Source organism: Equus przewalskii, chromosome 5, assembly GCF_037783145.1.
Source record: "Equus przewalskii isolate Varuska chromosome 5, EquPr2, whole genome shotgun sequence".
In the NCBI taxonomy this organism is placed as follows: Eukaryota; Metazoa; Chordata; class Mammalia; order Perissodactyla; family Equidae; genus Equus; species Equus przewalskii.
The window spans coordinates 15,472,131-15,485,711 of NC_091835.1; the positions used below are offsets into that span (position 1 = coordinate 15,472,131).

The window sequence follows — 13,581 nt, forward strand, 5'->3', positions numbered from 1 at the left end:
TCACTGACAAGCCCGGAAATGGTTGTTTAACGTCCGTCTGGATAATTGAAGGAGCATCCTTGCCTTTTTTCACTGTATTCACGGAATTGGGAGTAGTTTTATGTTTTAGTCATTTAGCTAGAGAACATATGCTTTAATATAATTAAGCAATCAAAATGCTTTTGATATAGTTTTCTGAAAGCTTAATTCATCTTTAAATTTGCTCATCATAAATTCAGCTTGTTTCATTGTCTTTGTGAAGTATTTGAGATGACGTTATCATGGAAATCACTTTCGATTCACGTGTTTAAACTTTGACACTTGTATCTCGGAATTCTCTGTCTTACTCCTCTGGTCATCTGTAAGTTGCAGTGCACTGTTGTTTGTCAGAGATTTGGTTGATTGAATTTTAATAAATACACTAAATAAAAAATGCTGCTTCTCTGAAGCTCGGGGTTGAACACACTCATTGCTACAGTCCTCTTCCCTCTCCAAAGTTGTTTTTTCATATTGTTTGTCTAATTTGATGTTTAAGGCTACACAGTTACGATGCTGCATTGTAGCTGGTTTTGTTAAACAATTTAATGTTTATTAACTTCTTTGGTGTGACTGTTTTCTTAGGGGAAAATGAAGGGTGGGAAAAAGGGACAAGAAAACTAAGATAATTCTTAAAATGTAAAAGTGTTTGGGGAAACTGCTCAGCTGAAGTTTTATAAAAATCTGACTTGAGTATTTTTCTCTTCATTTGCTGTGCTTATGTACACAGTGTGACACCATCGCCACCACAGGTTCGGGTCTGTCCTCCCCATATGTTACCTGAAGATGGAGCTAACCTTTCCTCTGCTCGAGGCATTTTGTCGCTTATCCAGTCTTCTACTCGTAGGGCATACCAGCAGATCTTGGATGTGCTGGATGAAAATCGCAGGTGATTGGCCATTAGTGACTCTTGCCAGCTTTATTGCATATTTTTTGGCTTCTTGTTAGTGGACTGTGGTGTCTACCTTTTATGTTTACAGCTTCGTCTCTTTCTAAGATGCAGTGGTTTAAAATGGCTCGCTTTGTTTTCTTTTAATTTGAAATTATTGTCCAAAATTCACATTTCATAAGATCTCTTAGCTTCTCTTCAGTCAGGAAGAGTATTCAGTTAATAATTGTACACAGGAAGTATAATGATTTTTTTAAAGGCCTTGTTGACCTGCTCTAAGTAGTCCATTTTGGGAGATGCTGAGGGATGCTGTTGGATTGATTGTGGGATGTTGGACTGAAGCATGCTAATTTTCTTTAGTAAGTCATTTGATTTAATCACTTATGATGCTAATGTGGTTGGATTAATGAAGCAAATCTGAGAAGATGATGTCAGTGTAGCTGCCAGGACATTTTTTTTCTTTCCTCTTAGCAGGAGTTTCTAGGCCTGTATTGAAAATCCCAGGTGCTGTTGTCTTTTTGATAGTACTGATATTTTTCAATAATGATAACATCTCACTGTTAAACATCTCAAATAAAATCATTAGTAGTATACTTAGACTTGTTCACACAAATAAAATTTTTTTGCCATTATTTCAAATACTTTTTGTCCTTGGTTCATTACTACATAGTGTTTTAAAAAGATGAACTTTGAGGAGCTTTTTTGGCACAGTGTGGGACAGGTACAGTCAGTTTCATTTCCACTCCATACATTTTATTTAGTGATTCTGAACCAGTGTTTGAATTTTCATGATCAGACTATTAATTTCTGCATTTTGAAGAATTCCCAATAAATTAAACTGGCCCTCCAGTAAACCTTGTTTCTAACCTTGGGAACTTACCTGTCTTAGGGCTTACTCTGAACAAATTTTTTCTTGCTGAGTGCTTTTGACTCTCAAGTCCCAGATGTTTCACCATACTTCACAAGTACTTGTCCATACTGCTCGACTGGCATTTCTAAGCCTTCCCAGGGTTAATCTAGTGGTTAAAGCTAGAACCAAGGACTTAAAGCCACACCAGAAAAGCTTAAAAGCAAAGCTTATGGCAAGGGGAAAATTATATATACACGTATGTATATATGTATTCATGTATATGTGTGTGTGTGTGTGTGTGTGTATGTATATACAGTCATGCATTGCTTAACGACGGGGATAGTTTCTGAAAAAATGTGTCATTAGCTGATTTCATCTTTGTGGGAACATCATAGAGGGTACTTACACAAACCTAGATAGTTAGCCCACTGCATACCTAGGCTGTATGGTGCTAATCTTATGGGATCACCATTGTGTATGCAGTCCATCGTCAACCAAAACATCAATATACAGCGCATGACTCTGTGTGTGTGTGTGTGTGTGTGTGTATACCTATATACATATATATATATATATATCCCTCCTCAAGGGTTTAGAGTCCCTTTTATGTTCTTTGAAGCTTCAAGGACTATCTTAGAATATTCAGAACCTGAAAGAGGCAGCACAGTTCAGAAGAAAAAGCATGGATTCAGGGGGTCAGTCAGACTCAGTCTTGATCCACCCCACTGAAGAACCAGCTGCATGATAGCCTTGAACAAGTTGCCTAGCCTCTCTGGGCCTCATGTTTCTCATCTATTAAAAAAAAAAGAGGGATAATAATGGTGTTACCTGGTTTTCTGGATTCTTGTGAGGAATCTTCACCCTGCACACACACCTTTGTTTAAGACAGAGAAATAATGGCTTCAAATTCTTTATTTTGAAGAATTTGAAGGAGATCCTTCAAAAGATATTGAACATAAAGTACCTGGCACTTAAGAAGTAGAATTTCCAAAGGGCTGTTTCTTCTCTATCCTTAAAATAGATTTATTCTTCACCAAATATCCTCTTTATCTTTTTAATTACAATGGGTCTTTAGAAGACACCGGATTATTAGGTCAAATTATATCATATCAAGTGCTATTACAGTGAAAGTATCTGAATGAGAAAGATATTTATAAATCCTATGTAGATTAAGCGATAGCAAGATGACAAAGCCCCGGTACATTAAAATTATTTGTCACAACCCCCAACACATACACAGTTCAAGATAATGGAACTTGTAAAAATAGTTGGATTATTTTTTCTCCTTAATGGAAAAAAATTTTGCCTCAAGTTCAGATGTATAAAATCACAAATCTTACTAATGTAAAATTTATTTTGTATTCTTTTATTAGGAAAAACTGTTTTGAGCCCTAAGTGAAGTTTTTAAAAAAATTTTTTTAACTGTAATGAATTGATACCTTTCAAATTCCTTTTCTGGGAAGGAATGGTCTTATTCACTTAAATGAAGGAGATTTTAAAAATTCATAAAGTAATCATATTAATAATTCTTTGCTCCTGGATACTCACAGTTAGTTGTTACCTTGGAGCCTGGAGGGTTCGATTCTCATTCGTCTTCTTGGATGCTTTCATTATTGAAAGGGTTGGGGTCTCATTGTTTTTAAATCTCTTATGATCTAAATGTGAACAAGATTTAGTCAGAATCGTAAGTGCCAAATCAGTTTTTATTTCTACTATGAGAACTGTCTAGCATGACTGTTCAGATATAAGAAATAGGAATGTGAAATTTGGATAATGTTCTACTTGCATGATTATAAAATAATACTGCTTATCAAGTTTTAAGTGCTTTTGTTTTTCCTGCTCTGTACATAATTTTTCCTTTCCATTTTATTACTCTTGGCTGTTGTGCTAATGCAATATCTTCTCTTTGACCTTATGCCGTCACATTAGGTATAGTTACATTAAGCTAGAACTGTTTGGCAGGAAGAAAGAAAGAGAAGAACTTTCTGCCTGCTTTATTATCATAAGATAGTGCGGGTTCATAGTTGCTTGACATCAGAACTATTTTTTGTTGACACTTTAAGGGATACTGTTGAAAGGTTTATGTATTATGTTTTTGTTTTCTCATCTTATGAGAACTTATTTGATCTAAAACCAAGCTCAACATGAAGACAAAGTTAAATCCTAGATATACATTAGAAAAGTTTATTTATATAGGAAGTGCTGTGCATTTGGAAAACTGATGTATCAAAAATTTACCAAAATACGTAGGACAAGCACCAAGTGTGTTCATTGGATGTAAAATGCTATTATGACTTAGTCCTTGGCTGGTTAAGAAATGACCATGTCTTCTGACACCTGCTAGAGTTCCATATATCATTGTCCAATGCAAAATATTAACATTTTTAAAAAGAAATTTAATTCCTATGTAAGAACATTATTTAAATATTGACAGATAAGTCATGCTTAGCATGCTTGAGTTTTATTTTTAGAAGGAGCTTGATTATTTTTATACAGTTTTTCTTAGCAGATTGTACAAGCTTTGAGTGAATGGAATAAGAAACCAGTGTTTAAATAATTTATATTTTTTGCAAGTATCTGTATAAATTTATTACTTGGAAGACCTAGAATGCAAATTTTCCATTGAAACAGTGTTTGTTATTTATAATTTTTCTTTTTTAAAAAATGTCTATAGTTCCTGGTCCCCCAGTCAAACTGTTTATTTACTGTAGCAGTTTCCATCTTTTTTAGCAAAGAAACAGATATTCTCTTAAGGCAGAACATTTATTTACTCAAAAATATCAATATACAAGTTAATGCTGGAACCTGTAGAGCCTTGGATCTCATTCCCTTTTGCCAATTACAAAACATTTATCAAACTGAAAAATTTTTTTTTTACTGTATTAAGTCATACTTATGGTAGAAAGCAGTACTTGAATGAAGTTTCTGACTTTGCCAAATACCTGTCTAATTTACTTTTATATTATATGTGTCAATTGCCAGTGTGAGAAGACAAAATGAAATACGTTGTGAAAGGTAACTGTATTATTTTCTGGCTCTGCATTATAAAAGGGAGATCTCTGTGGTGGAATTTGTGGAATATGGCAGACCCATTGGAGCATATTAGTATGAATTTTTTTTAGAAAGCTTTAGGTAGCATGCAGTGGTTGCTTCATTTAGTTAACCGTTCTCCTCTTAGTGTATGTAAGGTTATAGTTGAGTAACAGTGTTCCTAATGCCACAGAAAATGTATTAGTAGGATGTGATGAATTCAAAACCTATCTCAGGCATATGTGGTTTCTCACTGTTCTCTAGCCAAAAAAATAGAAGTCTAATATGTCTCCCACAAAAGTCTCTGAATTTCCTATCCTCTAGGTTCCAGAAATGTCTTTAAGGACCAGTCGTGCCTTTAGAAAATGTACAAGCTAAACATTAAAATTTTCTTGTATAAATTGACTTGACATAAAATAGTGATTTGTATTAAGGCCAAAATTCTACAACTGTACCACTTACAAAGAAAACTAGTACATTCAGTATTAAATGTTTACCACAATTAAGAATTGCCTTGATACCGATCAGGCAAAACCTAATTAATGAGTACTTAGAGAATGAGACATTCAAAATAGAATGTAATAATTCTTGAAATCCTTATATGGATCCTATACCCCAACCTTTTTTCTCTGATTAGTAAATATTGCTGATTACTTTTTGAGGAGTTGACCATTGACCACATAGAGCTTTTGTTTTCTGATTTTAAAAAATAAAACTTATTAGAAAGGTTACTGCTTACCTAGGTAGAGAACTCACTGTCCTCTGGAACCCAAGTATCTACTGAGTCTACGTGAAATGCCCCCAGAGTTTCCCAGTGCACCTTAGTCTTCTCACTGAGAGCCCCGTGTGTCCCTCCTGGTTGTCTCAGGATCAGACTCCCGTATTTGACTGCACTTACTGTGATGTGCTGTACCACGCCTCCTGATCTCAGTTCCAGAACTGAGGCTTGCAGTTTTGCTCTTGAGAGCTGAGGGTTTGAATGAGACCCAGCTACATTAAGATAACAGGCACTAGTCAAAATTAATCAGGTGGGAGGGAAGGCATTGTGGGAAGTGGGAATTACTTAGAATTTTTAGTTTTCAAGATATAGCTCTTGATTCCAGATGAGCAACCACGATCATGCTGTGCTACTAACCGGTTTTCTTGACATTCTTCTAACATTGCTGGTGACTGCTTCTCCAACTAGGAGAGAGAAGTTTCTCTTTTTAAACAGAGTCGTCCTCTGTCTTAAATTCTGTAAATTAGAATATAAGCACCAAAAAAATTATTTTATATATTGGTGCTATTTTGTTACATAAATATAGATTCCCTTTGTTTTTTAACCCCTTGTAAAAGACTAAATTTATGAAAATCATAAAATGGAGGACATGAGAGGCAAAGATATTTAAAGTATTTGAAATATATTATATTGTATTGAAACATACAATATAATTCTATTTGACATTTACTTGTCTTGTTTTTGCTTTTATTTTATTACTTCTTTGTTTCCTGATTCTGTCTTGTGCCTTCTCCCGCAAAAACCTGCCTTAGACCTGTGTTGCGTGGTGGGTCTGCCGCCGCCACTTCTAATCCTCATCATGACAACGTCAGGTAAATTTTGAGACTTTATAATTACCAGGGTAAATTGTTGACTGAATTTGTATTTTGCAGGACATAATGCATGTAGTAGCTATGTCTTTGTAGTATAGCTTGAACTTCTGCAGTTTTTCTCTATGAGTACATCCTGCTTTTCTCTGAGAACAATGGGTCTAATCATTCATGACTTTTGGCCACTAGAGTATGAGGAAAAATGCTTAACAATTATGGTATAGTATCATGTGAACATCTGAGATACTTTATTTAAATAGAGTTTTAATAGCTTATAGGAGATCATGCTAAAACACAGAAAAAATAATGTTAAATCTTGTTTTCTGTGCATCATTTTAATTGTTGCCTGAGGTTCTGTCCAGTATGTCCATTTTAGGTGTTAATTGTCTATACTGTCACTTGCAGTGTATAGATAAACCCGTCTCTAAGACGTCATCTTAAATTGGGGGAAATCAGCATTAACGATCCGGGAAGTTATTAGAAAAGGAATTTAGTTTTAAGAATTTTTGTCATCTATTGATTTAAGCTTTTCTCTCTCATTTTTGCCCCTTTCACACTTTCAGGCATGCTTAGCCTGAGTAATTATTTCTTCTGTCATGCGCAAGGATAGATAGGAATGTCACGTGCAAATACAGTCATGCAGTGCATGATGACATTTTGGTCATTGAGGGACCACATATATGATGGTGGTCCCATAAGATTAATACCGTCTAGCCTAGGTGTGCATTAGGCTGTACCATCTAGGTTTTTGTAAGTACATTCTGTGGTGTTCACACAATGACAGAATCGCACAACGACTCATTTCTCAGAACATATCCCCATCGTTAAATGATGCATGGCTGTACTTAAGGTTCTCAAGTGCCAAAATCCCTGTTTCCCATCTTCTACGGGGAAAAAAACTTGGTTGGTGTTCACAGATACCATTACTGTAATTTTTTCAGAGCCAGTTTTGTTTATTTTAAGCAGCTATGTATTGTCTGTAGCAGTAGATTTAACACTAGCAGCATTATTTCTATGATGAGGGGAAGGTGACACATTCATTTTTAGGCGAGAGAAGAGGGAAACATCAGTTTCTCATTAATACTGAATTCAGGTTAGAGGAATAGAGCAGTGTGCCCTTAGTGGTCCCCTTACTACTCTGCTGACTTGTTTCTTTTTACAGTATTGACTCATTGATTATAAGTTTCCTCTCGCATATTTCTCATAAATTTGTAATCCTTTTATCTTTCTGTGAAAGTTATTTCTAGCCAGCCAGTGTTCTGACTTAGCATTTCTTACAGAGTGTTTAGTTCTGATAAGTACTAAAACACATTGCAATGCTTTTTTCTGTTTTAAGTTGAATTATGTAGGTAAAGTCTTCTGCCATATCCTTAGATTTCTTTGCAAATGAAGATTTCCTTTACAGGTGTTTAAAACCTTAGTTAATTCAGGATTTAAATTGTGAGTAATCCCTTTCAATTACACTTCATTCCCTATGTTCAGTTAGGGTCCCTTTACCTTTGAAACAATTGCTTCTACTGTTTAATTTTTTTCCAGTTAATCGTCTTATGTGTGACCTCACAGAAATAGAAAAGTTTTATTTTGAGGATAAAGTGTAGAGAAGAGGAATCTTTAACCCTTGAGTTTTTTCACTAATCATTTAGTAATTCTGTTTTAGTGTTTTAAAGAGGGGCCGGCCGTGTGGCCGAGTGGTTAAGTTCACACGCTCCGCTTTGGTCGCCTGGGGTTTTGCCAGTTCGAATCCTGGGCGCAGGCATGGCACCACTCATCAGGACACACTGAGGTGGCGTCCCATATGGCACAACCAGAAGGACCCACAACTAAAAATACACAACTATGTACTGGGGGGCTTTGGGAGAAAAAGGAAAAATAAAATCTTTAAAAAAAAGAATAATTAACTCAGATGTTTGTACGCCCATAGTTCCCACATCTACTAACTTAGTAGCTCTTTTCTCTGATGCAGTTACTCTCAGTATTCCAGCATATTTATCCTGTTGCATGAAGAAAGGGGCAGTTAATGAGAAAGCGAGTTAATTTAGCCGTAAAAGAAACACTTAGAGATTGTCCTAGATTATCTAGAGTAAGTATACACCATCTGTCATTGAAACTGCAGCCTGTGTAGTTATCATCAGTGTTCAGAATGATGACACTGCATGATTATAAAATTAAAAATTCTGTTTCACATATCTCATTAAAGTATTTCTGGATTATTTTCAATGGCATTTGAAACAAAAGAATTTTCTGAATGGACTTTTCTTTAACATGTCTGGATGAAAAATATAATTTTCGTCATACCCCTTTGTGTGGTAATGTGCTTTTTATAATGGAATATTAGCATTGAAATAATTAGAATATATGATCTAAATGCCAACTCTGTAGATTACATAGGAGTAACTTTTTAATTCAATTTATTTATATTCTGCTCATTCAAAAAAGTTAATATGCCATTTTGCTGAAATAACCACGCAAGATTAAAATAGGATATAAACATGTGAGGTGAATTGTCTGGTGTATAAACTGTATCTCAATAAAGCTGTTAATTAAAATATATTTTAAAAGTGGAAATCCAGGCAAAGAGGAAGAATAGCATTTGTGTATATTTGTTTCTCAGAAGTTGGTTGTCATTCATTTAAAAATCAGTGCCCTTTTAGAAGTAACTGCTTTGACCAGGAAGTACTTTTTAATATACTTTCTCTGGAGTTTGTCTTAGTAGCTTTCCAATATTATTTTATACACAGCCTCTTAATTATTTATTATTGAGCCAATTCTGGATCTGAATGTAGTGGCAAGATGTATTCAGGTGATTTTATAGTTGCTTCTATGGGAGACACAGTAGAAAGTAAGTAATTGGAAATAAGAAGTAAAGAGTAAAAATGGCAAGAGAAGCGGCCACAAAAAGAGAAGAAAAAATAAAAAATGATCTATCTTATTTTTTTAGTTTGCGTTAGTTTACTTTGTGTTTCCTGCCGGTCAGTCTCAGCAGGGACTCCAGTGGAACCACATATGGACATAAGTTTGTGGAAGAATTGTATGTTATATCCTAGAGCTTTCCATATTTTGCTCTGAAATTTTTAGCCAGGGATTCTTTTTAGCCACGCCAGTGCCTCCAGCCCCTCAGAGTTGGAAAGTACCTCCTTATTTCTGTGTTTAGTCAGGGTTTCTTCTCACTCTCTGAGTGTCAGGACACTTTCCCATATTGTAGGTAGTTGCTATCTTAAGCTTTTTCCTTTCCTTTCCTTTATTAAAACCAATTCATATTGTAAAATATTTTAATAATTCATATTGTTATATACCAGTCTTTTGAACAATTCTTGAGCATTACACAACACATTACATGACTTGCCAGGTACTCTTAGTTCTATTCTAATATTAAAGTGTGTTTTTATTTCTTTCCTGTTAGGTATGGCATTTCAAATGCAGATACAACACTTGAAGCAACTTCAGATGACATGACTGTTGTAGATGCAGCTTCATTAAGACGACAGGTATTTAATGTACCAACTAAGATCTAATCATAAATTATATTCATGTAATATTTAAAGTGATAGTTTGTAACAATTTATCATTTCTCTCTTGTGGAACCCATGAATTGAAATATTTTATCTATCAAACTATTTATTAAACCATAATTTATTTTCCCATTTCGATTAAAGATATATTAAGCCACTCTTTACGTGTTTTGATCAACATAAAACAGTATTACCAAAATAGATTGATGTAATTCTGGTCAATAATAAAGAATCTCGACATTTTAGCAAACCAGTGCAGCCATAAATTGTTTGGTTGGCTTTTTGAAATGTGGAACTGTCCTTTTGGGGACCTGCGTTATTATGTTTGAGAACTCCATTTTGGAAACCACTGCTCTCGGTTTGCATAATGCCTTTATATACCTATTTCTCGTGTTCTGTAATAAGTCCTATCTTGGAACTACAGTTGCATATGCATATTTTTAATATGTACTCCCATAGCCTCTGGAATCACATAGACATGCACATGTGGAGAAGGCATATTTAGTGTTCTGATTGTGTCTATGCCAAATAGATGTGGAGGGGAAATGAATGAAATAAAGTATTTCCAAGTAAAGATCAAGAAACTAAATATTTTAGCATAAGAGTAAATCAGAATATCATTTTAAAGATTTAATATAATAAAAGGATAATATGAAGCAAATAGAACTTTTTCATTGTCAGTCTTATTTGTTGAAACATAAATAGAAGCTATATCAATAAGCTCTTACATATTTTCATATACTTATTTATACCTTGCCTATTGAAGAAAAGGGTTTCTTTGGCATTTATCATTGAATTCACAATAATGCCAACAACCTGGTTTTCTGAAAGTGTAATTTGAGTTTCAGTGTTCTAACAACATCCATTTAATACTTAACTTAAGACGGAGGACAGTCAAAGATACAACCATTATAAGCAAGTCACACACATGCTGTGATACTTTAAAAGGACTAGAAAGCCAGTTGGGAAACTAGGAGTTTCTGAGACAAGTAACGAAAACTGAATTACAAGAAGATTCTACGGAATTCCTATTTGTGACCCTGGCAGCTACCGCTTCTGCAGCTTTCTTTGTTCTGTTGCCAATTTGTGAACTCACCGGTTTGGATTCCGTTTAGTCTAGTGTTGAGCAACTCATGGCTCACCTACCTTCAAGATGCAGAATGCAATCCACTTTCGGGGGGAATATTAAAAAGCTGCCTTGGGGCCGGCCCTGTGGCCGAGTGGTTAAGTTCGCACACTCCACTTCGGGGGCCCACGTTTTTGCTGGTTCGGATCCTGGGCACAGACATGGCACCGCTCATCAGGCTGTGCTGAGGTGGCGTCCCACATAGCGCAACCAGAGGCACTTACAACCAGAATATGCAACTCTGTACTGGGGGAGGGGCAGGTTTGGGGAGAAGAAGAAAAAAACAAAGATTAGCAACACATGTTAGCTCATGCGCCAATATTAAAAAAAAAAAAAAAAAAAGCTGCCTTGGTGCTACTACTTCTTAAATATGCCTAAATAGAAATATTTTAATGACTCAAATCAATGCCAGTATTTTCACTAATAGAATAGGATTGTTTCATATAAGAACAAAGTATCCCATGGGACTAAATAAATCGTTCACGTTTTGAATGGGGGAAACATAGTCTTTAAGCACTTTCTTTTTGCTGAATTGGCCCTAATGGAACAATGGTTGCTCAATACTGATCAAAAGTGAGGTACTTTATTCAGATTATTAAAATGGTTGTCTCTGAACTGCTATGTCTGTTCTGTCGGTAGACTTTTTACCCCCATATTTGGAGTTCTCAGTCCTTGAAATTCTAGGAGTTCAGCCTTATGAACATTCCCCTCCTTCAACTTCTCTAACATAATGATAGTAATCCCTTGTACTTTCATAATGCTCTACAGAGCTTATAGTGTTTTTGCGTAGATGTTGCAGGTTGGATTCCCTGGGGAGCAGGTTCTGGGAGGAAGATTTGCATGTGTAAAGTTTATCGGGGAATGCTCTTGAGATTAGCACCTGTCAGGGAAGGAAAGGAAGCAGGATTGGGCGAGAGGGAAATGCTGGGCTGCAGTGTAGTTAGAACAAAGGCTGTATGTAGCCAGTCCTCTGAGGAGCTCTGAATCTGGGATCACCCTTCAGACTTGGAGCAGGGGGCCTGGGCCTTTAACCCCCTCGCTAACCAGTCGTTGGATGCATGCTACCTACCCCAGAAAGGGAACATGAGCTTGGGCAAGGCAGTCGTTCAGCTCAGGGTCTTCACAGTATAAGGACCAACAGCCTAGGACAGTGCTATCAACCAGCAATACTCCTGGCCACTGGGGAATTAGCCTTTCAGCCTGAAGCCTCTTGGTGGCAGATCTCAGAGCCCACTACAATAGGTTATTTTATGGGATCCTTTCAGTGACTCAGAGAGGTGGACAGAGAAGGCAGTTAAAGCAGGGTTGAAGATGAACAGCTGAGGCTGAGAGACAAAAGCTCCTAGAAGGGGCAGAGCAAGGGGCAGAGGCCCCTCATCCTTTCTGCTGTGGTGGGCCTGCCTGATGCATACCGAGCCTTTCTACCAGAACAGCAACGTGCAGCAGCTCCTGCACCTCCCTATCTCATGAGAGGAGGGAGGGAAATACACGCTTTCTAACTCAGAAATTTGAAGAAGGGAAAGGGAGAAGAGGATTTAAATGACTTTAAGCTGTCATGGGTAACATTTTTTCTATTACTTAGTTTTATTTGCTCCAAATGAAACTTTCCGTGTTTATAATAATTCTTTTGACAAATTATATACTACTTTATAAGAATCTGATTGTTCCATGCATTAAAGCATCTATTTTGTTTTTTGTTGTTTGTTTTTCACGTAGATAATCAAGCTAAACAGACGTCTACAACTTCTAGAAGAGGAGAACAAAGAACGTGCTAAAAGAGAAATGGTCATGTATTCCATTACTGTAGCATTCTGGCTGCTTAATAGCTGGCTCTGGTTTCGCCGCTAGAGGTAACCTCAGCTCTCAAAAATATTGTCTCAACAGCTGGAAATATAAAGAATTTGCAAACTTCTTTGTTTCTGTCTTTGCATTGTATGCTGTTTTATAGTCTATACCCTGAAAATGTATTTCTTGCACAAAGGAGGGGGAAGGACTTATATTTGCAGAAGTAAAGGTATATTATGACACTCAGCTGTAGTCACTGTTAACCAGTTCTGCAGTAACACCTACTTAAAATTCTCCCTTTGCATGTTTTGTAAATAGGCTGTAGTTTGGGGGGTTTTTTTTGAGGAGTTAATTTTTTGCCTCATCAGTCTGCCCAACTAATTCGCTGAATGGGAAAGAGAGTGCATAGAGAATGGATTTAGAAAAGTATCTGTAAAAGAAAAATAATACTTTATTTTGTCCTGTTTCTCAAATTATTAGAGGAAGCAGTTTTGTTAATAGACATTTTTGCATCCACATTTCAGTCTTAACACTTCCAAAGTCATGGTCTGGTGTCAGAGTTAATAAAATCAAGCCACATCGCATTTCACAATCACCTTCATTAAAATAATCCTGAACATTTTCAGCGGTTTATCTAATATTTGTGTAAAATGTGTGTTCTTATTTTTATTTTAGTTTTGCAGATGGTTTTCTAGAAAGTATGTTTTTACTAAGTCCATGTGTGAATGATTTAAAAAACTACAGAGTAAGGTACAAATGTGGTGTATTTAATAAACCATCAACAGAGCAA

General features: G+C 35.9%; 1 protein-coding gene across 50 annotated transcripts in view; it reads left to right on the plus strand.

The window, feature by feature from the left end:
* The window catches only part of MFF (mitochondrial fission factor), a 33,860-nt gene extending 20,279 nt beyond the window's left edge, over positions 1 to 13,581 (plus strand). For 14 of the 50 annotated variants that reach the window (XM_070618459.1, XM_070618447.1, XM_070618444.1 and 11 more), the window contains 4 exons: positions 746 to 904; positions 6,315 to 6,374; positions 9,772 to 9,856; positions 12,723 to 13,581. In XM_070618459.1, coding sequence (XP_070474560.1) covers positions 746 to 904; positions 6,315 to 6,374; positions 9,772 to 9,856; positions 12,723 to 12,854 — 436 coding nt within the window. In that variant the 3' untranslated portion in view covers positions 12,855 to 13,581. Of the gene's footprint in view, positions 1 to 745; positions 905 to 4,736; positions 4,770 to 6,314; positions 6,375 to 9,771; positions 9,857 to 12,722 lie in introns of all 50 variants that reach the window. The other 36 variants (XM_008514194.2, XM_008514187.2, XM_070618437.1 and 33 more) reach the window with 5 other exon arrangements.